The sequence below is a fragment of the Mangifera indica genome, unplaced genomic scaffold, assembly GCF_011075055.1.
Source record: "Mangifera indica cultivar Alphonso unplaced genomic scaffold, CATAS_Mindica_2.1 Un_0031, whole genome shotgun sequence".
Taxonomy (NCBI): Eukaryota; Viridiplantae; Streptophyta; class Magnoliopsida; order Sapindales; family Anacardiaceae; genus Mangifera; species Mangifera indica.
In genome coordinates, this window is record NW_025401123.1 from 64,609 (window position 1) to 92,202 (window position 27,594).

Genomic DNA, 27,594 nt, shown 5'->3' on the forward strand with positions numbered 1-27,594 from the left:
TAAACCACCATGATTGGACAAGAAGAGAGCTTGCCACCTCACTTCTGAAATATGATATTTGGATTCTCCACTTAATTATTAGGTATCACATATTTCCTATTTTCAATCACGTATACGTATACATCACTTGAAAATGAGAAAAAATAACAATAAAGTTTTTTTCTTTCTACAAATGGGTATGTTTAAGATGCAAAAGTCAAGAAGTTTGAAAAAAAAACTCCTGACTATTTTGATTCCTTTTTTCTATTAATAGACATGAAATAATCATTTAAGTATTTTTATATAAAAGCACATTCATTAATATTAAAAAAATAAATCAGTATTCTTAATTTGTTGTAAATTTTCATACAATAAAACAATTAAGAAAGTGCATATCTCTTCATGAAAAGTGAAATGTGTTAATAGATTAATATTGGTTATATTTAATTAAACCCTTATTTAATATGAGTTTTTGATCAAAAAAAATATTTCTCTAATTAAATTTAAGAACAATAATGTATATACATGTTTTTAAATATATTGTTAATATTTTATTATATAATTAATTTTTTAATTTAAAATCTTTATAATAATATATTTAATTAAATATTTAAAAAGTGTGCCCCATCTTCGTGATGGTTTGAAAGTGTGTAAAAAAAGGGTGCAGCGGAGAGAGAATTAACTTAATTTGTGGCGGTTATTGATGGCCACTTCTCGTCTGCGTGCATGTGGGTGTGCAGTGAACTGTTATGCGTTTAATAATAACATTAATTAATTTATAGAATGAGGCTGCCTAAAAAGTGAATGAGAATCTGGTGCCGTTGGTTTGCTTGCACCTTGACTTCCACCCTTGATGACCGGCAAGCGTGTAAACTCCATTCTTCGTTACTTTTGGAAAATGAAATCAAATGCTTACTTGACAATGCATTGTGATAAAGCAATTTACTTTCTTTATCCTCATTTTTCACATTTCTTTATTAAAAATACTTATGACCTAACAGCTTTTTGATGTGAAATGTGATAGGTCAACTTTTATATAGATGTCTATGTGTATTTTTAAATCTATTGAGTTAAACTTTTTGAGTATGATTAGATAACTTTTTATTATTAAAAATCCCCATAAAGATATTGTGAATTACATGAAAGCATTTTCATCATACCTAAAATCAAAGAGGATCAAAATTTGAAAAACTTAGAAAATCAATTGTAACAACTTAGTCCGCTATCAAAATATTATTTACTTTATACGTATAATTAATCATTGTTTTGTTTTTTCGTTTTGTAATTCAAAACATGTCTAATAACTTAAGATCTCACAAACTAAACAATATTATCTTAACAAAATTTCAAGTGATATAAAATGTTACAATTCACCTTATTTTAGATTAATTGTCTTCGCTAGCATCATGGGCTATTATTGGCCATCCATGTACTATTAGTTAGGTCTTGCTTTGATACCTTTATAGCAACTCAACCCATTATCAAATATTGTTTATTTTAGACATATAATCCATCACTATTTTTTTTTTTTGTTTTACAACCTAAAACACATTTAATAACTTACAAGTTCATAGATTATTTAACAATCTTCTCTTCACATTCCCAAACAATATGGGATGTCACACCAACCTCATAGTGTACACCATCTATTGAAGAGCCTCCAAAACTTGAACTCAAACTCTTACTCTCTCACTTGAAATATGCTTATTTAGATGGAGTTTATTCTTTATATTCCAGTAATTTGCTATTCTTCTTTGAGACGTTTGATAGAGGAAAAACCATTTATGGACTTGGAAGAACACAAAGTGCATTGGGTGGACTATAGTTGATATCAAGGGAATTAGTTGTAATATCAGCAAGTATATCCAAGGTTATTTTCATTTTTTGGCTTTATTTTAGGTTACACAACCGTGTGAGAAGGCTTGCAATTCATGTACATGATGACAAGGCTAAAATACTCTTTTTTCATACAATACGTGAAAATTGACTAAGTATGAAAGACATACAAACCAGTGTATATTATTGTATATGCTCATATATGGTCAACATATTTGAATTTTGGATATAGATCAATTTTACAGTAATTTCAAAATTTTTCATTAATGGGTAATGATATACACACCCGTGTATGAAGGTTACATGGTTGTGTATCATAAGTTTAAGTTAAAAAATAAAAAGGATGAAAATGGGTTTGGCTAAACATTGGTTATCACTTTTCACAAAAAATTTAGAGAGGTTTGAGAGATTTTGAAAGCCTTGAAGCTAGGAGGTGCACAAGAGCACTTGGAAATTCACCTTGCCACATGAAGACTTGCTTTTGGACTATGGAGGAAAGGTAAGTAAGCGGCTTCTCCTTTCAATTGATATGAAATTTGCTATTGTACTGTTAAATTAATTGATTAGTTTGTGAAGAGAATCTTATAAATGCATTTATGGATTTGAAAAGATAGGTTCTTTGGTTATTCGAATTACATGATGATTTGTTCACATGATTTTGCACTTATGTGTGTATCTATATTTTGTTCCTTGATGATGGTGAAATGTAATGCTTGTAATGGTACTGTTTGGTGATATGTGTATTAACTAATGAACCTTTTTTATATAATCAAAGAAATTGTGATTAGTTTTTATATGTGTTGAACTCCTAGGTTTTTGATGATGCTAAAAATACAAGTTTAAATATATAACATTGTCCAAGGAATATATAAAAAACATTACCAAGTGGATACAAATTAAAAAATGCAGAAATAAGATATACTCGCCCCTTGTATCAAGCCAAAACATGAGGAAAAGTGGTTGTGTATCCCTCTTGTGTAGTTTTAGGTGTAAGTCAACATGGTCAAACAAAATACATGCCTATGCAACATGACTACATGCTTGTGTATCAAGTCAACACACGAGGAAAAGTGGTCGTGTATCCTACCCATGCAGTTTGGACAAAAGTCAACATGGTCAAACTACATACATGTTCGTGTGCCTTAAAATACATGTTTGTGTATTAAAGACACCTATCCCTCTGCCTATCTCTTGCCCATCTTTTCATGTTTGAAACATTCTGGAATTTTGAAGGTGTAAAGTAGGATGCCCATCTTAGAAATAGGGATGTTCATCCCTCAAGAGGTGCATTTAAAAATTTGACCATTGGAAACTTTGACCGAAGATTGATCGAGCACAAAAAGTGAAAATCGAAGGACACATGCCCATGTGCCTCGTAGATTTTTGTAGAAATTATTCAATTGTTATATTCTCTCAACCAACGGTCATATGAGATATTCCAGTCATCCAAGACTATAAACTGAAGACTCTTTGATGGAGAATAGGTGAGTCATTGCTAATGTAAAATCTAATACTCATTTCTTCTCTAATTTATCTCCAAAGCTCATAACTCAAATTCTTAAGAAATATACTTGTGCTCACTTTCTTGTATCAACCTTGTAGAGGGTAAAGGCATTCACAATCATTTTTTCTATATTCAAGTAATCTTAGGGGAAATCTCAGATAAACTATTGTGGTGGGAGCAATCCTAGAGAACTACTGTATGTGGACAAAATCGAAAAGAACTATTGTAAAAAGATGTTATCTTTATGAGTGAAACTACAAGTAGGTTACTTGAAGAAGTAGACATAACAGACTTGGAAGAGAAAACCCTGAACCACTATAAATTTTGAGCATTTCTTTTCTCTATTCTCTTTACTTTATGCATTATACTTATATTATATGTTTTTGATAAATTGTTGAACATTGCAGATGCTTAATTACTTGAGTTTGTTGGTTATTGGATTTGTTTGAATATCTTGTTGAATTTATTTATTTAGTTGTGATTGCTTATAAATTTGCTTAAAGAATTTTATTTGGTTTAAAAAATTTTAAATAATCTTATTCACCCCTTCCCCCTATAGGATTATTAGCAATTTGAGGTTTTTTAATTGGTACTAAAATTTGGACTTTAGGTTGTAAAATCTAACGATTTTTAAAGTTTAAGATCATTTAGAATGGCTAATTTATCTATCGTTGTTTTTTGTGAAAGACATAGCACTACAAGACCACCATTATTTTATGAGTCAAGCTATACTCAATGAAAAATTAGGATGAAACTTCACATTCAATCTATAGACTATAAGTTATGGAAAACAATTAAGAATGGTGACTTTGTGCCTAGAGACTCTAGAACAAATTTACCTAAAAATGAAGATGACTTTGATAAGGAAGATGAAAAATTACTAAGTTTAAATGCAGGGGCTATGAATATGTTATTTTATGCATTAGACTCAATTAAATTTAATCGTGTTTCCTCATGTAATTTAACTAATAAGGTATGGACTATCCTTCAAACCACTCATAGAGGTACAAGTCAAGTGAAGGAGTTTAAAATTGAGCTTCTTTTTCAAGAATATGAATTGTTCCAAATGAATTCAGAAGAGAATATAACTGATGTCTACAAGAGGTTTTTAAACTTGGTAAATGATCTTAGAGGACTTGAAAAGAAGTTTGAGACCATTAAGTTAGTAAAGAAAATTCTTTTATCATTGTCGGAATCATGGAGCATAAAGGTAACCATCATCGAAGAAAAAAAAACTTAAGCAAAATGGGCACGAATGAGCTTATTAGAAGCTTATTAACATTTGAGATGAAAAGAAAGTCCAAGGAGGAAGAGACCAAGCCTAATAAAAGCATTGCCTTGAGAATAGAAAATTATGGTGATGATTCTTCAATGGATGAGGAAGATGTAAGTCTTCTTACAAGAAAATTCAACAAGTTCCTTTCAAAAAGCAAAGGCAAGAACTTCTCCAAAACAAAATACAAGAAAGATAGTAACAATAAAATTATATGCTACGAATGTAAAAAACCCAACACATCCAACAAAAATGTCTTCAACTTATGAAAACGAGAAAAGAGAAGAAACTCAAAAAGAATGTGTTTGTGGCTACTTGGAGTGGGAGTGATAATTCTAGTGATAAAAAGTGAGTCGGAGTATGAAAGAGTTAATCTATGCTTCATCGCAATAAACGAATCGAAGAAAGAGATAATAACTGTAACTCTTACTCTTACTCTTTTAATGAATTGTAAGAAGCATTTGATTCTTTAATGGATGAGTATAAATGCATGTGTGCTAAAAATAAATCTTTGAGAAAGCAATTGACATGCATTAAGAATGATAATGAAAATCTCATTAGTGAGCATGCTAAAATCAAGAACGAATTTGAATTGGTTAAAAATGAAAAGATTTTAGCATCAAATGAGTTAGAAAAATTTAGAAGTGAAAATGATGCATTGCTTGAAAAGTAACTAACTCAAATGAGATTTTAGAAAAATTTGAGATATGCACAAAAAGATTAGATGAGATGCTTGCATCTCAAATATGTGCATTAAATAAGAAAGGTCTAGCATATAATGGAAATAATCTTTTTGTTAAAACATATAAACCGTTGAAAAATGATAATTCATTACATTTAAAATGTAAGTTTTGTGTTTTTATTGGTCACACTATTGGAAAATGTCCAATTAGGAATGACAAATCATTTAAAATAAAAAAGGTTTGGGTTCTTAAAGGAACATTAAAGACTGACCTTGATGGACCTAGGACCATTTAGGTACCAAAGAAAACTTGAATTTCTTTGTAGATGTGTCTTATACCATTGGAATCAAATGTTACAAAATAAATGACTATGCAAGGCACATATCCAGGTAATGGAGATGAAAGCACCAAAGCACTTTGAAAATTTAAGTTCTACAAGTTGAGAGCTTAGGATGTCAAGTAAGTGCCTAAACTTTTATTTGAATTCAATATCTATATAATCTTGTTTGATGAGTTAGTTGGATATTTGAATGATGCAATTGAATTGATTGAGTGAATTCATATGTATCTTGATTAATATGTGATGATATGGATATATTTTTTATCTTTGCATATTCTATGATTGACATGTTTCAAAGATGTTTGAATATGTGATATTGGATATAAATTTAAGTTTCTAAATGTGTTCAATGCTTATTGTAAAAATCAAATCAATCCGAACTTATGTTCAAAGTTAATCATAACTTGATTTACATAAATATTTTTCGAAATGGATCAAAATATCCAAGATTTGTATCATATGGTGTTTTGATTTGATGTATAATTTATATGTTTTATTGCTAGGTTTTCAACTTAAAAATTCTTGAAAAATCATATGACTCTTTAAATAAATATTTATTCGTGATTTTTGGCAAATCATTTTATGCAAAATGCTAATGGGTTCTCAAATTTAAGTTTTTACATGTTAGAAACACCTAATGTTCTTTTTGCACAATTTCCTTCAAAATTTGAAACACATAACCATGCATCAGAAGCACATGCCCGTATACTTTTGGTACTTTTTAAATTTCTAGTTTAAAGCAAGCACATGCCCGTTTACTTTTGGTACTAAGCAAATGTATCATGGTTTTTAAAGAAAAATCTGCATCTTTTTTTCTCATTTTCACTCACCCTAAAACCTTAGCCATCGTGTGCCTCTATCATGCACCGACTCTAGTAGCTTTTTCTGATCAAATTGGTGTTGACAGATATATGTTCGGCCACTATCGTCCTTATTCATCTCCGAATCAAAGCTAAACGTCATTAGGTCTTCATCTCCACCCAAAATCTTATAGGTTCCTCAATTCTCTAGGCAAATCAACTACAAGCTTTGTGTTTCCAGCCAACACAAGCATCAATCTTCATCTATAATTGGTTTTCAAGCCTCGGTTCACTTCATTCCCGTCCATATTGCATAATTTCCCTCAAAATCTAAAAAATTGAAAATGACACCAAGAAGAAAATTGGTTGCTCAACCACAGGCATACGAAAGAAACTTCAAGAGCATAAGCATCAAGAAGTCCAAACTAGAGGTATCTTTAATAGTCGTTGTTTTGATATGAATATTATTAATGAAATTGATGTTTGAGATGAATTAATAGAGATAATTAGAAGGATGAGATGGGAAAAATTATTTCTTATACATTTAGATGTTTATGAAGATTTTGTGTATGAATTTTATAGTTCTTTATGAATGCCTACGGATAATCACAGCAATATTATTGAATATACTATGAGCTTCAGAATGAGAGGTGATGATTATATCCCCACATCTAAAAAGTTTGTTGAATGGCTAGAGTGTGATAATGAGAGCATTTTGAATACTTCAATAAGGTGGACTTTGAATTTTTTGCCGCATGTTTGGGTAGTATGAGGTCATATTATGCAAATATGACAAAATTAACTAGATTCAGTTGTCTGATAATAAGAATTTTGTACCAAAGGTTGCTTTTCACATTGAATGCAAGAAAAAGCACCAATGGACATGTATCGGTGCAAGATTTGGTTTTACTGAAGGTCGCAATGGATGGGAGACAAGTGGTTTCGACAAAATGGTTAATCCATAATTTTCTTAAAATTAGAGATGAAAAAGTAAAGCTCTAGTCCGGGATGATTGCCACTTTTATCGTAATAAAATTACAAGTTTCTCTTAATGAAAGCGACAAAGCATTCATACGAAAATTCAAAATGAATCAATGGATTAACGCCGATGCACTATTTAAAATGAGATTGATTAAAAAAGCTCAAAGTGAAGGATGATGTTTAATCTTAGTTAGAGGTAGGAAGAAAATCAACAAGAAGATCAACAGCTGGTTGAAGAAGAACAAAAGGTGTATGTTATGCCCAGTGATCCTACAATACCTTAATCTAGCTCCAGAAAGAGTAAAAGAACAACGACAGACTAAGTTAATAAAGATATATCTTCTAATTGTGTGGATCGTTCTATACAATATATGGAAAGGAGATTTTATGTAATTGAGCTATCCCAAAGTGTCATGAACTTAGTGATCCAAGATATATGGGATTAGTTTACTAGTCTAAGAGAGGATTTCTATCGGAATCGAGTATTGAGACACCGAGATGATTCCCCCCCCCCCTGCTTTAGCTATGATATCTTTTCATGCATCTCATTTTGATCTTACTCATTGCATATCATAACTTTTTTTAGGAGCAACTTTATTTTTAGTACTCAAACTTATTCTCTTGTTTATTTAGTTATTTATCAAGTTTGTAGTTATTGATAACATAGATATCTACGTATCAATTTTGAAACTATGTATCAATACCTTTATGGATTGAAATTGAAATATTGATGATGCCTTTGAGATTTTCTTTAAATGTTTATATTGATCATCTTAATGTTGTTTTGAGTTTAAATTATGTACTTTGAAGTTTATTGCCATGAGAAGATACATTTATTGATGATGGATATTGATTGATTATTTGCAAATGTTGTATTTTATGGATTGAAATTGAATTGATTGGTTGAGATAAATGGAAGTTTGGTGTTTGAAAAGAAGTTTGGTTAATTGAATGGATTATATTAAAGTGTATTTTTTTTTTTTTGTTTGAAAAAGGGATTTATCAAAAAAATAAGGGACACCATGGCAAATTTTTTCCAAAATCTTACCAAATAAACTTGTTTTAACACCGAAACTTAGTAATTATGTTTGTTAAAATGTGTTAAAGTAAGGAGGAGTATATAGTCATAGACTAAAGAGGAGAGATTGGTTTGTTTTAAATGATAATGAATTATTGCTAAGTTTGTTGATAAAATGAGTTTGGATTTTAAAAAGTTTTTTTTTCTAAATGGTTAATGAAAAGAGTAAATAAAATGGATTAATTGCAAATTAATTTTCTTAAAATTGGAATTCAAATGAATCTAGAGCTTAAATTAGATTTTGCATTTTCAAGCTTGAGTAAAATGTGCAAATTTGTGATAATGTTAAGAGGGTATTTTTTAATTGCATACTTTTGATTCAAACTTCGTTTTTGTCATAAATCAAAATAGAGGAGATTATTGAACCCCTAGGTGTTTTGGTGATGCTAAAAACACAAGTTTGAATATCTAATATTGTCCAAAGAATGTGTGAAAAACATTACCAAGTGGACACAAATTGAAAAATGCAAAAACAGGACATACAAGCTTGTGCATCATGAATATGTGCCCGTGTATCAAGCCAAAACACAGGAAAGTGGTCGATATCCCTCTATGTAGTTTTCAGTTTAAGTCAACATGATCAAACTAAATGCACGCCTATGCATCATGACTACACGCCTGTGTATCAAGCCATCACACAAGGAAAAATGGTCATGTATCCTACCCATGCAGTTTTGGGCAAAAGTCAACATGGTCAAACCAAATACACACTTGTGTGTTAAAGACATCCATCCCTCTGCCTATCCTTTGCCTATCCTTTCATGCCTAGAAAATTCTAGAATTTTAAAGGTACAAAGTGGGATGCCCATTTAGAAATAGGGACATCCATTCCTCAAGAGACGTATTTAAAAATTCGACCATTAGGAGTTTTGACCGAAGATTAACCAAGCACGAAAAGTGAAAAATTGAAGGACACACATCTATGTGCCTTGCAAATTTTTGTAGAAATAATGATTTCAATGCTCAATGGATCTATTCTCTCAACCAATAGTCATATGAGATATTTCAACCATCCAAGAAAATAAATTGAAGACTCTTTGATAGGGAATAGGTGAGACACTGTTAATGTAAAATCTAATAATCATTTCTTCTTTAATTTCTCTCCAAAGCTCACAACTCAAATTCTTGAGAGATACACTTGTATTCACTTTCTCGTATCAGCCTTGTAAAGGTATTCACATGCATTTTTCTATATTCAAACAATCTTGGACCAATCCCAGATAAACTATTATGGTAGGTGCGATCTTGGAGAATTAGTGTACATGGGCAAAATTTCAGAGAACTATTGTAAAGAGACGTTATCTTTACGAGTGAAACTTCAAACGAGTTGCTTAAAGAAGTGGATGTAGAAGGCTCGAAAGAGAAAGCTTTGAACCACTATAAATCTTGAGCATGTCTTTTCTTTACACTCTTTACTTTATGCATTATATTTATGTTATATGTTTTTGATAAATTATTAAATATTATTGATGTTTAATTATTTGAGTTTGTTGGTTATTGGATTTACTTGAATATCTTGTTGAATTTATCTGTTTGGTTGTGATTGTTTATAAATTTACTTATTTATTTGGTTTAAAAAGTTTTAAATAACTTTATTTACTCCTTTCTAGGATTATTAGCCATTTGAAGTTTTTCAATATGTATATGCGTTTGTGACTATGGAAGTAAGGTTCAAGTATTGAAGAATTGATTAAGATTTCATAATATTGTTTAAGGATTTTAATGTTGTCTATCGAAGATAAGTCCATTAAGAACATAGAATGGATACTTAGGAATGTTGAAGATTGGTTTTGGATCAGTATGTTGTGATTTGGGATGGCAACAGGATATAGAAACCTTAGTTTGAATTTCTAGAAAACCGATTACATGCTCGTGTATAGGAGATACACGACAGTGTACATTTAGGAATAAGCAGTCCTGATGTTAGGAGAATGTAACACCTTTCTCAAGATACATACCCTTACACGAAATATGCATTTGAAGAGACGTGTTAGTTTAAAATTTCTTTCATAAATGTATACAACGAAAGCATGCATAATAGTTAATGAAATTCCTACAATCCTAAAAGTGTGTTGATTATTAAATAAAACAAACCATCAAAGTCTGAAAACAAATTGTAGAAATAATTGTGCATAAAGAGGTAATAACAACTTAAAATAGATCAAAATGTCCAACATATAAAAATAATGAAAATTTCCCTACCCTTATACACTATCATGAGTTGATTCACTAGCACTTCGACACCTTTCTGTTGTTTCATAACCCTACCTGCAAAACTACACGTAAAAGAACATGTGAATGAAACAAACTTAATAAGTAGGTGATCTCACATTAACCAATATAATATAAAAATCTCAATTAATCGTATAGTCATGTGTTCTTTACAAATCTCTTATGGTATTACAAATATTTTTCCAACATTCTAGATATCCATTTGGATTATCTTGACACCTAGTTCCTTGTCCTCAGTGGCAATATCATCACAGATGATTGATGTTGAATGATGTATGATGACATCTTGAATGTCAAGTTAAAGTATGAGATATTCTAGATGTCAATCATAAGGTATACCTTATACACATGCTAGTTGGCCTTTGGGTTATGGATACCATCTCACAAAGGAACAACACCTCAGACCTTCCCAAATTTGCACAAATATCCTAGATGTTAAAATGCCCAACATTAATGCATGCACAAATATCCCAAATGCCAAGGCACTCTGCACTAGTGCGTAATTATTCAAATGTATCAAGGTCATATAAGTAAGATGGAGATATTCATTAATGGGCTCTGACCAAATATTGTTAAGGATGTCATGATAGGAGACCATGCCCTCAATTCCTATTCAGAGGCTCTAAGAAAGACACATATATCAAAGGTCATGTTATAAAGGATGGCTAAAGACAAGGGTGTATTAGATCAACCAAATGCAATTACCCCAAACTAGAAACTAGATCAAGCAATTACATGAGCCAACCGAGGGGGTGGCAATTGTGAAGGTGGCAACAAGGATTTCAGAGGCAAGAAAAGCTGAAAACACAAAGGTAATAAGAAACACAAAATAAATATGTGAGGACCAACTAAGGAAAGATAATATTTCTGCTTGTTTTAGATGTAGACATAAACATGCTAATAAGTGTATGGCTAATAAGAGGGCGAGTTGCATGTGAAAGCATCCAAGACATTTTGCCAGAGACTGCACAATAGTAATAGCACTATCCCTCGCATAGTAGACAATAAGAAGAAGACAAACTAAAGTTTTCATACCTACTTAGACACAAATCGAGGCCGACCCATCAACAGTGATAAGTTAATTATTATTTCATTCATATCCTTTATTTATACTAATAATAAATTCTGGTAGTTGTACTACATGTGGCATCATAAAAAGGATAAATCTAAAGCCTACATCAGTCTCAAAGATCAGTATTGAGATGCATACTTGAGATAGGGTGATAAGTAATCACATGTTTCTGGGTGAGATTATGATTTTGAAAGTTTAAGAGTTAGTTATTAACTTGATAGTATTTGACATGTTAGACTTTAATGTGGGATTTTCTAAGTAAATATAAGGTTGGTATAAACTGTAGAAAGAAGAAATTTTGGTTTAACTTTGATAACAGTGACAAGTTTACATTTGGAGAGGTTGAGTTCTTAGCATGATGATCAATATTGTAAAGGTCTGAAAGATATTGAGTAAGGGGTGTATGGGATATTTGGCATACATGGTGACAAATCAGATAGGGAAGTCCCAGGAATAAAAGATACTCTAATAATATGTGAGTTTCTATATGTATTCCTTAACAACTTTTCAAGGTTAGCACAAAAGAGAGAAGTGTAATTCATGTTGTTTGTTGTGTCTCATTTGTTGAAATTATCTAATTTTAAATGGTATTATTGGATGGTCTTAGGCTAGGGTTGGATTCTTCAAAGGATTGGTCACCCAAGGGTTTTTTTCTTTTCCATCTTTTAAGGGCCATCTAAGGAGAATGGTATGTCAAATATCAATAGGTGCAAGCATTTGCAATGAGGTTCAAAGGAAGCCCTCTTTCTAGCATTAAATAATTGATGCAATTTTTCATTACCAATTAAAAGTAAGTAATTTAGAATCTTACTTTATATAGGTTATGATAATAGCAATAAAAATTAGCTAGTAACTTTGTATCCATTATAAGAGTATGAGAAAGAATAATAAAAACAAAAGAAAATTTTAAATGGTTTAACCCTTTGTTCGAGAGTTTATATCCACAGTTATATTATTTATCTCTAAGAAAAGAGTTTTAGTAGAGTTGGTGTAATGAATACAAAGAAAGAATATTGTGTGTCTATGTTGCACTCATATTTTACGCACATTTTAAGGTCTAGACTTACAGATTTAAAATAATTTTAGAAAGAAAAAAATTAGGATTAGAATAATTTTTATATCTTTTTCTTGATTTAACATTACTTTCTTTCTTTTGTAAGAGATGCGGATAAAATAAAGGAAAAACGGAAGAAAAGAAGGAAAATAGAGGAATTTGGATCACATTAGGAAACTAACAACCTTAACACATGAAGAATCTAAGTCCTACTAGGAAACTGATACGAGCGCAAGGAGGAAAGAGCAAATATCAAGTAGATTTGGATAATGTAGATAGATATGTAATTTCTTATTTCATGCTAACTATCACCATAAGATATAAAAAGGACATTTAACACACAACAAAAAGACTTCGATTTCACAATTTTAGATAGCCAACCTACACTTCTGCTTCCTGAATTTTTTTGCAAGCCACCAAGACTATATTGCAATGCAAATCACAATCAACGATATCGAATCAAAGGACAACAATGAGAGTCCAAGTAGCATAAGTCATTCATTCATTAAGAATATTCTACACTTAATTCTTGGATTTAGTATGATTTTCTTCGATTATTATTACTATGTTTTTGTAAAAGCTACAAGTGGCTAAACTTATTATCTAGGGATTAAGAGGGATCCTTTAATCCCTATGAACTTGTAGTATTTTATTTCGATCATTAATATAATTTTCGTCAATTTTTGATTTCATGGATATGTATATTATGTCTTGCATTGACTCAAGAAAACAACTTTATGGATGTTTACAGAGGTTCATGTAGACTATTGAAAGGTAGATACAAAATTAGTTCATGCATTTATTAAACCTTGATACATAATTCTAAAGATAAATTACATCCTTGTGGAAGAATTGGTCATCATAGAGTTTCAAGGGTTCATATTAACCGAGTACCACAAGAGTAGGTGCCCATTTAATGCTTACACGCTTAGTCAACCTCAAGAGAGGAACTAGAGTAAAATAAGACAACCAATCATCAATATATCACAAGCTTCAAGAGTGCATATGGTTAAACTACAAGTCTATGTGGATTGTCGGTGAAATCTTTACCTTTAGAGATTGTTATCATAGAAGTTCAGTTAATAGTAGTTAGATCACATTAGTATAATAGATTAGTCAGTGGTTAATATAGTCACATTAGTTTAATACAATCTTAGCATTAGTTCAGGTTCCCCGACTAATATGGACAACAAAAAGAATTAGTAGTTGACTTCCAATCTTTGTGGGATTGATATATATTATATTACTTAATAACTCATGCACTTACAAGCATGATGCAATAGTCTAATATCTCTAGTGGAGGTTTAGATTCGACTTGGTAAACTAGTTTCCCTTTTTTATCTTTCTTTAGATGCCCTTACCTTTGTGTTAATCTTTTAAATTTATAGGACGATTAGGTAAAGTTACATGCAGATACTGTATCTAAATGTTTCTAGTTTGAATATGTTTCTAAAGATTTATTTCTATTATAATTGTGCAAAAACATGATATAACATTGATTGCATAATCTTGATTTGATAGGAGATAATTGTTTTCCCTTGTAGATAGAAGATGGAATCAGAAAGAATCTTATAGATGTTTAAGAGATATACTAACTTGTGGAGTTCTTCTTGTTTGTACTTGAGTGATAAGATTTGTTACCCATGTTATTGGACAATTGATGGATAGGTTATGTGTATGATCGTTATTCATGTAGTTGGTCATTTTATAAGTTCAAACCCATGAATTCACTCAATGAAGAGTTTTATCGTATAACTTTGTATTTTGATTTTTGTAATTGTTAATGATGTTTTTAGTGTTGTTTATGGTGGTTGGTTGGGTGGAAATGTGCTAGTTCAACTAATGGTGGTGTGGAAGGGTAGAGATGATTAAACAAGGGTATAGTCAGGGCAACAATGTCATTGGCACTTATTCTATTAAAATTTGTGACATCTCTCTCACAGATACATTGGGTTAAATATGAGCCAAGCCAAGCGTAAACATGGGTTAGCTTAAGTTTGACTCAAATTTATTATAGCTTGTTCAAATCGAATTCCAATCAAATTTGAGCTAGTTGGGTATGTCATTAGAAAGTTGTTAACGGATGAATAAGGTTATCAACAAGATGAATAGTTCTTTCGATGGGATAAATAGTGTCATCGATAGGATGAGTAATATCACCAATAAGATGAACAATATTGTCAGAAAAGGATTCAACTTGAACTCAAGCCAAGTTTTTGAACTAAAACTTCAGTTCGAACTCAACTCAAATTGAGTTAAACATTAATTTGAATTAAACTAACTCGACTCAAGTCCATCCTTACAGATAAAAGGGGGTTCTACATCATTTTGGTATTTGAGGGGTTTAAATAATTATGTATAATGCGTTTAGTTTAGATAATAGTTTATTATCAAAAATAAAATATTACCACAAAGATAGATTACATGGAAGAATATTGAATATGAATTATTACTATATTTGATCAAATTTAATATGTATAAATAATTATTATATTTAGTTGACAATAATAAATTAATACTAAGATATTATTTTACTTGAATAACTTTAAAAGATTATTAAGTATAATTTAATATTATATTTGCTTAAACTAACATACATTAAGTTGTATATTTGCTTTGTATATTTTCTAAAAAAAATTTTCATCTTAATAATATATTTGTATTTTTTTATATAATTAAATTATAAAATTAATTGATTAAGTCATTTTTTTTCATGTTATAATCTTATTAATATTATATTTGTTTAAAATATTCTTATATTACTTATTATTTTATTTAAAAATAAGGATATTTTCCCTTAAAATTAGTAAGCGAGAATCAAACAAGCTACTGGCATTAATAAAATATTGATTACCCGCACTAAAAGTGACATTATTTTCACATTTAACCAAAGGCCAAAGGACTATTTCTCACGCAAGGTATGTTATATTCCCAAGTTTTTTCTCTTTTAACTTTGATAATCTCAAATACCCACCTATGAGTAGTTAAAATTAACGGTAGTAAGCGTAAAATCATCATTTTCTCTATAATATTAAAAATAAACTAAAATATAATCTATTTTTGCCCCTCTAAACTTTTTAAACTAAAAGTTTTCCCCACCTAAATTTTAAAAAATGATAGTTTCCCCTTAGGGTTTCGTTTCGAGATCTCTGACATCATCTCCAGTGCCATTGTCGATGACCTCTCCCTCTCGAAGCTTACTCTCCCTCTGATGATCACTCTCCTCCTATTTGGATGCCCGATCGACATCGAAGGATCCATGGAAAACAAAGAGCTTCGTCTAGGAAAACGAAGGAAGTTGTCGTCTTCCCAAAGGTCTTCTTCTGGGAAGACGATCATCTTCCTAGACAAAGACGACAACTCCATCTTCGTCTGAGAGGACGAAGAACTTCATCTTCCACAACTCCCTCGACTCCGATCAGGGTCCAAATGGGTGGAGAGAGACTGTCAGAATGAGAGGAAACTTTGGAAGGAAGAGATCGCCTGCAATGGAGCTGGAGATCTCGAAACGAAACCCTAAGGGAAAACTGTCATTTTTCAAAACATAGGATGAGGGAAACTTTTAGTTTTTAAAGTTTAGAGGGGCAAAAAGAGATAAAAATTTAAGAAGTTAGGGTTCTGTTAATTTTAACTACTAATAAGTGGGTATTTGAGATTATCAAAGTTAAAGAGGGGAAACTGGGATTGCAGCAGACCTTGGGTGGGAAACAGTTCTTTGGCCTTAACCAAATTACCCAAGCCATTTTCAACGTCTTACTTTTTAACCATTCAACACCACAGAACGCTGCGTTTTATGTGTCGGTGCCCTATAAAAAATGAGGTAATTAGGTCGAGCAAATTATCTTGGATAAGATTAAGATGAAATAGAAACACGAGGCAATCGCAACAGCAGGCATGAGCACCACCATCACGCCGGATCTTCAAACACGCGACTGGACAGAGCTTCCAGTCGACGTGACGGCGACGATTCTCGCGAAGGTAGGGGCCATTGAAATCCTGACGAGTGTGCAATATGTGTGTTCTTCATGGTTGAGGATCTGCAGAGAACCGTCGATGTGGCGGAGCATCGACATGCGTAACCTTGGAGATCTTTGCGACGTGGAATATGACTTGGGGAAGATGTGTCGGCATGCCGTTGATCTTAGTCATGGCCGCTTGATTTCTATCAACATCGAGTCCTTTGGTACCGATGATCTCCTCAACTACATCGCTGAAAGGTAATTTCTTTGACATATATCCATTAAAATTTTATTCAGTTAAAAATATATAGAATTGTGAATTTATAGCTGATCGTTTTAACTGATCTATCTTTAGCACTACTGAGATTTAAATATATCATGAATTAATTATAAATTGGGGGGGGGGGGGGGGGGGGGGGGGGGGGAGGGGATTGGGGGGAGGGGGATTTCTTTTTGTGTGATAACGTGTTGGCCTTTTATTTTTATTATCTTTGTATTGATTGTTGTGTCTATTTCTACATTTTCTGCAACAGCTTTGTTTTTTAATCACATTTTGGACGATAAGCTACTGGCTGACGGTTTGTGTTTAGATATAGATGCTATTACATTGTGGGAGGTTCACTGTGACTACTAATTGATTCGATTATGTTTGGTATGCGTAACCCTATGACATTGTTTTCCTGAGGTTAAACTAAAGTGGGTTAGTCTGGGCTAGGTTTATGTCTACAATGTCTCGAACATATTCTATTTTAAAATCAAGGTTATAGAAAGAATACCTGCTGTAAGTTCTATATCTAGATTTTATGGTGACTTTCTGCGGTCACATAAAAAAGCAGTCAAACAGGAGTGACATCACTAGTTGTTAAATGACATCATAGTTACATATGATCATGATCTGGTGGTATAAGAAAGCTTTTGATCAAGACATGGTATAAGCTATGTGAGGTCCAAAAATATTTAACCTTCACTTTGCTTAACAAACACAATTTGATCTTGATAGTTTTGGTTGATTTTCATCACCTTAATGTGCATATATGATCTTTTATATGAATAATGCGAGAGAAGTTTGGAAGAATGTTGCTAAGGCTCTAAAGAAGAGTTCACCACTTGTTCTCTGTGTTTCTTTCTCTATGATGCATGATGCATGTGAAAATTAGATATTCTAAAATTTACAAGGAGGAAATTATGGTTTAAAATATAATAAGCATTTAAAAAATTGTTTGACAGTTGAAACTAGTAGAATTTTAAAGTAATTATTTGATATAATATTACAATATATTCATTGTAGCTTTTCTGTAATTTTTTGTTTTGAGCTGGACAGTGTTCATTCTGTACATTTCTGTAAGAATAAGATGTTGAATAGTCCTTGTTAAAAAATAAAAATGAAACTGCTATTTTTTTTTTTAATCAAAAGTTTGAATTTAATTCTAGTTTGAACGATGGTGGACAAAATTCATGTCATGTCTAGGTTTGACAAGCTTGAACCATCAGAATTTCTAGGGTCAGGTCATTCAGCTCCTTGTTTTGGCTTTAATTAATTTTTTAAGAAGAAATAGAAAATTAACAAAACCCATAAATAAACAAAAATAATCATATTTAGCCAAATATCAAGCAGGGCTAATATACACATACACACACATGCGAACGCGTGCACCCACACTCACCCACACACACACACACAAAAAAAAAAATGAAAAAAATAACTTATTTTTCAAAGAAGAAACATTCTCTAATGTTCAGAGAGGTGATTGCATTGCCTATGTCCAAAGTCTTGGCCAAACAATAGGGGGGTCTGGATGGCAGGTGCAGGGTTGAGCCCAGCCAACCTGTTTTTTCTTCTTTTTTTTATTTTTTTAACATTTAAGAACCTTACTAACTTTAACTCTGATTTTGATATTTGATGATTTTTGTCCATCCTTGCTTTGAACAGGGACTATGGATTGTCATGTTAAACTATAATAGTGATACTAATTTGAACATGGATTTGAGCTTTCAAGAATAGAAAATCAAGAAGAGAAGGAAAAAGAGCAAGAAGTAGTAATTTATGTAGGAAAATATTTTAATAAAGAGAGAAAGAGCACTAATCAATTATAGTTTTAACAATTCCATTTTCAAAGCTAATGGAAACATGGATTTGAGCTTTCAAGAATAGAAAATCAAGAAGGAAAAAGAGCAAGAAGTAGTAATTCATAGAAGAAAAGTTGTTAATAAAGAGAGAAGGAGCACTAATCATTTATAGCTTAACAATTCCATTATCCCAAAACAGTTTAAATATTATAGTTATTTGCCAATTTCTTTCCTTAATTTAATGGGACTTGGATTCACCAGCTGAATATTATTAGAAATTTTTGCACAAGCAAGAAGTCAGTGGACTAGATATGACGTAATTCAATTTAGGTTCAATTAATTACCAAAATATTGTCAACTCTACATTAATGGAATTCCTGAACTAGGTATAACTTGATCTTTATATCAACTATACCAAAATCTAGTAATGCAATACCTGTACATGGTGCTTCTTTATTTATTTGCATGTTCTCTTTCATTTATGCTCATCTATATTTTTTAGTGTGGGTGGATTGTAGTTGAGCTGTGATCAATTTTCTTTCTCAGAAGTAAAAGGGGTATGGATAATATAGTTTTGATTGAGAGTTCTATGACTTACGATTGTTGGACACTACTGTGATTTGTTTTGCTGCCTTTGAACACGTGAAATTTGGCATATGTAACATTTTGACAAAGACTGCAAGAAATGTTTGGTTTTGTTTTCTATTCCAATTGACAGAGGCATGTTTCACATTTGTAACCTCTTATTAACCCCAAGGAAATGGTGGAAAGTTAGGGCCTTTTGCATCAGCAAAAGATCAACACTTAAATCCCTTTGGGCATCTGTTTCGAATTTTATAATTCCAAAGTTTCCTTGCTACCAGGTTAGTGTGATTTGGCAGTTGTCCAGAGTTTTGTATGCACTGAACATACGGAAAGATTCAGAGTGTTTGTGTGTCTAAAAGGAGAAAAGAGAGAGAGAGATAGAGAAGAAAGAAAGCACTTAGAATTAACCTACTGCAGGTTGTAAATTTGATCTATGAGTGGACAAATTGGTTCAGCGAATGTTCTCAAGTATCAGTTGGGGATTCTCTCCCCTGATTTTTCATTTTATTAATCTTTAAATCATCCATTGAAAATATTTAAATCATGCTCTTTTATGGTCCTTTAGGTGTCCCCATATAAGAAGCCTTAGACTGGTATCTTGCTATTGCATATCAGACCTTGGATTGATTGAAGCTGTATCAAAGTTTCCACTGCTGGAGGAGCTTGACATTTCATTCTGTTCACTATCAAAAGAGACTTTGGAAGCTGTTGGGAGTTGTTGTCCTCATCTGAAATCGTTGAAATTGAATGATAAGGGTTACAGATGCCCGAAGATAGTGTGTGATGACGAGGCAATAGCAATTGCAGAGAACATGCCTAAATTATGCCATCTTGAGATATTTGGTAATAAGCTATCAAATGATGGCTTGGAGGCCATTCTTGATGGTTGTCCTCACCTTGAATCGCTTGACCTGCGCCAGTGTTTCAACATCAATCTTGTTGGGAATTTGCAGAAAAGATGTGCTGAACGGATCAAAGTTATGCAATATCCAGATGATTCTATTAAGGATGGGGAATTTGATACAGACTTTCTTGAACATTATGGATCATCTGAAGAAGACTATCCATCTGGAATATCTGACATTGAATTTGTGTCGGATGAGGATGATTACTATGAATTCTCTGATTATGAATTTGACTATGAATATATGTTTTATGATTAGTAGTTAAGTTTAAACGAATTATGTGTGGTTCTCATATTATGTCAAAGTATGTAATGGTCTGTAATCAGCTCTCTTTTCTGCCACATTTAAGACTTGAAATGTTTGGTATTTGGATCTGTGTATCAGATTTTACAGCTGAACTAAATTAGAGCACAAATCTTTAACATATAACCTTCTTTTTTTTTAATTTTTTTCTTTTTTAAAAGAGTAATTATGTATGTAATAGTATATGATTATGTAATTTTAAAATAAAAGTAAAGACATAATCATATATTATTATTATTTTACATAATCACATATTATTATTGATAAAATTTATGTAAGTTAGTGTAGGAAAATTGCAAGAAAATACAAACATAGCAAGGGATATGGGTTGACCCGTGACTGGACCTGCAAAATTGTGAGTTGTGTCATACCTGTGGATCATGTAGAGTGTGCCGGGTTTTGAGACAAGACCGATGGATTGGTATGATACAGTTAGTGAGTCAGTTTGGCATGCTAAGTCCACCCATTGACAGAATTAGACAGAGCCTAACCCTAGGCAATGAGCTGGCAGGCCCATGTCTGAACATACAACATGGCGAAGGAAATTCGAATGATGTGTCAATTTCGAGTCTTTGACCCGTAGTTTTCATTTGAGCAACCAAGAAAGCCTACATCTAGCATCAAAGAAAGCAAAAAGGCCGGCCTAGACCTAGTTGCTGTATATAATTAATAAATGTTAATAATTGATTAATAAAATAAATTAAGAAATATTCAGAAATACATAACGTAGCCCACGTACAGCCTATATAATGTAGGCACAAGTTCCGTTGCATGCACGATTCACGTGACATTGACAGCTTTGTCTGTCCATGTCCATTGACACCTCCTTTCTATTTCTACGTAATCTCTAACCCTGATACTCTCCTTCCCCTGCATTTCTGCCACGTTGCCATTCTGCCGTTGACATTTCTACCTCTTCGTGTTTCCGTTTCAAATTCAATCCCAATTCTCTCGTACGTGCATATATATATAACATAATGGCTTTACTTATAATAATATAGAGTTAGAATGTGGCAATAATATGTTGTAAAGCATATACATAATACAAGGAATTATAAAAGCTAACTTAACTTGCATAAAAAAGGTTTACAAGATAATGAGATTTGGTTTGGGTGACAAAATGTACAATTTGATTTCTAGAAAACTTAAAAACAAATAGAAAAAGGGATAGTTGGGTTGACATTGTGTCTTGCAGAATCAAATCTCAGCTGGCATTTTCTTTCTCACAATCAAGTCTCTCAAATGTTGTCGACAATGCATCCCTTGTTAGCTCTTAACCAAGAAAATTATCATTATATTATAACTTGAATTAAATATATAAGCAATCTGTCTCAAACAGCAGAGTCAAAACTATATATTTAATTTATTTACTGAAATCATGTGGCTAAACCCAAAGAAATTCATGCTCAAATCTTTCTTATCGATAGTATAAATTTAATCTTTCATTGTTACCAATTAAGGAAAGACAACTAAACATCACTCCACCCATATATGTTTTCATTTGAATTATTTATTCACATCAAAATAAAATTATTGTGAAACACACATCTCCATGGTATCTATATAATCAATGACATAGGAAAAGTCATACATTTTATCTTAGCAAGCCTAGACTTTTTTCTTTCTCATTATCATTATGTTGCTTTAAATTACTAAGTTAGAGTACATATCATTTTTCAACAAGGTTTGGGCTAAAAACATTTTTACACCCTAGATAGCACATATACAATATTTTCACACTCAAAATCAAACTTTGTTAATAAAAAACATTGATAGTGTTAGAAAGTGAAATCATTATTTTATTTCTATTATTTCATTTTTCAAAATTATCATACAACTTCAAATTAACAAAATTTCAAAGTAAAGCTTTAAATATCCAAATTACATAAGAGTTATTTTCCTTTCCTATCACCCTCACACCCTTCTTTATCTCTTTCTAGTTTTAAGTGGATAATGATGGCAAGGAAAAGTAGTAATTGCACTACTATAAGTATAGATAGAAATGTCAACAATGTATAATTATATATTTGACCTACCATTTATGAAAATGGTGGAGATGTTAATGAAATTTTTTCAATGCTTTTAGGAAATTTGAAAAAGACTTGGAGCATTTTGAAATTTTTAAAAATTTAATATGATCTTCGATAGTTTAAAAAATAATAATTACACTCTAAAGAACTTAATAAAACACAATAAATTGGATGAGTTAATTTTATATTACAAACTATTGGGGTCATAATAATATTAGAGTCAAAAGATTTTAAAAATTGATTTGTGAGTATTTAAAACTTTTTAAAGGTCAAACTGTTATATTTAAAATATTTAGGTCTAATCTATAAAAAAGTTATTTTTTAATTTTTTTTTCAAAGTTAATAGATTGTAAAATTGCTATTTTGCTTTTATGCTATTAATATTTTAGAATAGGGTTTTGATTTCGGATGAAAGAGTGTTCTTTATGCTATTTAGTGATGGAAAAGTTTTTTAGGTCAATGCTTCGGTGTTAAATGTAATTCACTCTTTACATTATAATATTGAAACATTATACATGTATTAGCTTATCTCTTCTTTTGTAACAAACTTGTGATGATGGATAGTTATGTTTATGGACATGTCCTAATAATGGGCACCAAAGATTTTTAATTATTGGTGAGTAATTTTGGCTTTTAAAAACATCACTTATGTTAGAGAGAAAAAAAAAAAGCATTTTATTTTAGAGAGATTTGATAAGATCATTAGGATATTCTGAAGCATTTACTATTATTTTTTTGAGCAATTATAACTGTTCATACTTTTCTTTACAAACCAATATCATAGAAATTTATATAAAAAAAATTTTCAATAATAAAACTATATGCAACTATAATGAGTATATTTGAATATCAATAATAATATATCATTTTGTAATTAAATGATTTTGAATTAAAAATAATATAACAACAATCACATAATGACATATTATCATTTATATATGAATTAATATTTATTATAAATACATATAACATTACTCTTAACTTAATATATGTTCAATAAATAAATATGAATAATATGACTATGAAAGAGTGGAGTCACATCTTTTTATATATTTAGTTGTATATTTTTATAGAGAAATTCTTCGTTTAGATTTTGTCTAGACTTTATCGAATTCAGATGTCGTCAGTCTAATATTAAACACCAGAGGGAAAGACAACACTGAGAGGGAGAGAGATCGACTATCGTTGGCTGGAAATTTGTCGATGAAATTGAAAACCCAAGGTAGGGGAAAAATCTCACTTTTCAAAACTTAATTTTGGGAAAAATTGGTAGTTTTTCAAATTAATGGGGTAAAATGATGTAAACTTTAAATATTATTATTAAATGATGATTTTGCCGTTAACCCTAACTTAATTTTGAGGAAAAATTGTTAGTTTTCCAAATCATGGGTGAGTGTTTGGGTTTTTGAAAGTTGGAGGGTAGGAGCTATGATTTCACCATACCTTGGGTGGAATAAGTCTTTTGGCCATTTGTAATCACTAAGTTTTTCATGATAGTTTTAAAACGTTTTGATGCAATATCACTATGTTATAATTGTAAACATGAGTTTATATTAAAAAATATAATCAATTTACATGAATTATAAAAAATTAAAGGCCAAAGGACTATTTCCCACCCAAAGTATGCTGCTTTCCTAAATTTTTTCCCGTTAACTTTGAAAATCTCATTTACCCAACCATGAGTGGTTAAAATTAATTGAGTCCGTTAGTTATATCATTTTCTCTCTTAAACTCTAAAAATTAACAATTTCCCCTCAACCGAAGTTTTCAAAAATAGCGTTTTCCCCTTAGGGTTTCCAAGTTTTCAAATTCGATTTTTCGACGACGTTTCTTTCTCTCCAATAACCTCCAAATGATGTTTCTTCCTCTCCAATGCGACATCATTTCGAAGGTTCTCCTAGACGTCATTGTTGACAAAGACAACTCATCTTCGTCGAGACGAAGACAAATTGTTAGAGATGTACACCTATGCATAAGAAAGTATACGGTTATACATGGCATTGGAATTTTTTGTAATCACATTTGCGATGATAGCAAGACATGATCTTTGTTATTAAATTGCTTGTACAATAGGCATGGAGGTTGAATGACTGTGAGTAACATTATATGACCAAAATAAAAAAGGGGTGTAATGGTATTGTTAAAGTCATTTTCACTTTCTGTATTTTCCAAAAATAAAGAGTTTAAGAGAGTTAAGTGGGAGACCAAAGAGTGTTAGAGAAGAGTCTAAAGTTGCCAGAGGATTACTGTAGCCATGTGAAGTTTTAGCTAATGTCAAACAACAAGTATGATGATCATTTGGTTTCATTTGGATAAGGATGTTATGACAGTTTCAAGTGTTTTGTGATTGATATTCATATTCTGTACAAATGACATGATGATTAGTATACAAAAACTGTTTTGTATTGATACAAGTACATGGAAAACATGTTAGAAATATATAAATGTTAGATATAATTTGTGATAATCAGAGATTTGTGATCTTGATTATTATCTGATATTTGTAATATGGCAATCATGTGTTAGGGTTCCTAAAGACATAATTTGCATGTTTTAGGACACACAGATTGTACTATGTACGTTGCAAAACATTAGAAATTGTAAGGCCCACAATGATGCACGATTATACACATAAAGGTGTATGGTTGTACATCCCTTATGTAGAGACGACTCGCTCGTACATAGGTGCACACTAATAAAGGATTAGGTAATAAAGTCATGTACGATTGTGTATTATGAGGTGCACGTCTATATATGGCATAAAAGGATGGATAATAAAGTCGTGACTTTAAGGAATGTATGCCTATGCATAACCTATTAGATGATGGATGTGTGTGCATGGTTGGTCATGCCTATATACAATAGCAAAATGACAATTATATGCATATGCTATGTGTTGGAATGAGGATAAGGATGGGGAAGCCTTATTATAGGAAAATTAAGGTGATTAGTAATTAAAAGGTGTTTGACTATATGAAGAATGACACAAGCCATGACCTAAGCGAATTCAAATCAAATTCAAAAACGTTGATAAAAGTGTAAAGGAAATGATGTATATCAAATTAAACATGTGAAAATAATAAGGCTATAGTTAGAGACCTAGTAAATGCATCATGTAATCGACACTAAGTGGTAATAATAGTCCATCATATTCAAGTGTGCAAGGTAAGGGACAACTACATTAGTTTATTCCTCATATGATCTGCAAGATGTTTCACATATGTGCCCATGGTAAAAGCCATTAGAGGATGGTTTTTAATTAGTAGTCTTATAGTTATGTGTACGTGGAAAAGGAGGAACTAAGATCAAATTCTTCGTGTGACTATAGTATTTATGCTTAGTCAGCCTAAAGCTCAATCGACATTGTGTTATGTGTACTAATAGTAGTAGACATCTACTATGTTGTTTAATATGTTTTCACAAGATATATGGAATGCCCAAGATCAAGAGTTTGGATCTTATCGATACAAGCTTAGAACTAGTTATTCAAGATGAGAGAGCCTATGGTGTTAGGGTATGAGTTTATGTTGTAGTATACTCAGATGGCATTTGGGATGTTGAAAAACATCCAAGTGTAAACCCTGATAAAAATTTAATAAAGTTTAGGCTAGGAATGCTTATTTGAGTTAGATAATTCTAAGATGTCCTGATAGGTCACCTACTTACTAAGTATTGTAACATTCACTCGTTCCTTTGTTAGTGGTTTTACAAGTAGATGTGATTAGTAGTTGGACATGCGAGGAGCTAATGGGTCAACCTAAGGAGTGCTTGCATGAGGGGCTTTAGTTTCCATGTTAGTTTTATGGTTATATGTTATTGTACTAGACTTGAGACGTTTGTGTTATTTGCTATTGCACATTTCAATTTGTGGACTGAGACATTTTTCAGATGTATGCTCAAGATATTTTGTTATAGTTATCGATGATGTTTTACAATATTGTTTAGACACCTTTTTATATGCATTTAAATTTTAATATATCAAGCTAATAATTAAATTTAGTTTTGTTGTATGTTGTATGTTGTTGAGTAAAATTTCAAGTCAACATGTCTTTTTGAGTCCATATTCCCTATAAAGGTATGTATTTGAAACGTGGTGTTATACTATATCAAGGTGAGGATGTGTATAGGAGAAAGTGTATATAACTAGCTTTAAGTGAAGTTATTTTTGCTAGTACAGGATGAAAAGTTTATTTGTTTTCCTTGTTGTATAATATAAACATGTTGGCCACCCCACAAATAGACATTCCATCCCAAAATAGCGAGAAGACCCCCAAGATAATTTTATTATTGTAAATATTTTCTTTCAATTTTTTTAGAATAGGAATACATTTCCAAAATCATATTTGAATAAGAAACTTTGCGATATTGTTATTTGAATGTAATTTTTCCTCTCAAATCCAATAAATATAAATGATCAATAAAAGAAAAAGATAGAGGATTAGATATATACACTTTAACCTACATATATCTTCTTCAAGATATATTTAATTACATCACATAGGGTTTTCAATTATCAAGCTGAACTACTTTAGGAATTTTTTATTTCATTTGCTTTCTCATAACTTTATTTATATCACACACAATATATGGTAGATATTGTTGCCTTTTACAAATTTGTTGTTACCCTACCAATGAAAAGGGGAACTACTTCAGAAATTTTTCAGAAATTTTTTTTTTTTGTCAAAACATTAAAATTCAAAAACCATAATCAATAGATAAATATTAAAATAATTTATATTAAGAAATAATTAATAATTAAAAAGAATTGAAATCGAAATCGAAAAGGAAATGTTGGTAGTGGCCAAAATTAAACGATAATTCTTAAGATTATTTTGTGGTCGTCCTAAACCATTTGATGAGCTGCTATACTATTATTTGACTATATCATAGCTCACATATGTCTCATAATATAC

At 31.2% G+C, this 27,594-nt stretch overlaps 1 protein-coding gene across 1 annotated transcript; it reads left to right on the plus strand.

Annotated features, from left to right (window-relative positions):
* The first annotated feature begins 16,660 nt into the window (after nucleotides 1–16,660).
* On the plus strand, nucleotides 16,661–20,714 carry LOC123206301 (F-box protein SKIP19-like). Its single transcript, XM_044623465.1, has 2 exons — nucleotides 16,661–17,049; nucleotides 20,009–20,714. Exons 1-2 carry the CDS (start codon nucleotides 16,727–16,729, stop codon nucleotides 20,604–20,606), a joined length of 921 nt encoding a protein of 306 aa, XP_044479400.1. The 5' UTR covers nucleotides 16,661–16,726; the 3' UTR covers nucleotides 20,607–20,714.
* Nucleotides 20,715–27,594: the final 6,880 nt, after the last annotated feature.

Coding starts and splice junctions, on each gene's coding strand:
- LOC123206301 (XM_044623465.1), top strand. CDS start 16,727: ATGAGCACCACCATCACGCCGGATCTTCAAACACGCGACTGGACAGAG. Junction 17,050..20,008: donor CTCAACTACATCGCTGAAAG/GTAATTTCTTTG, acceptor ATGGTCCTTTAG/GTGTCCCCATATAAGAAGCC.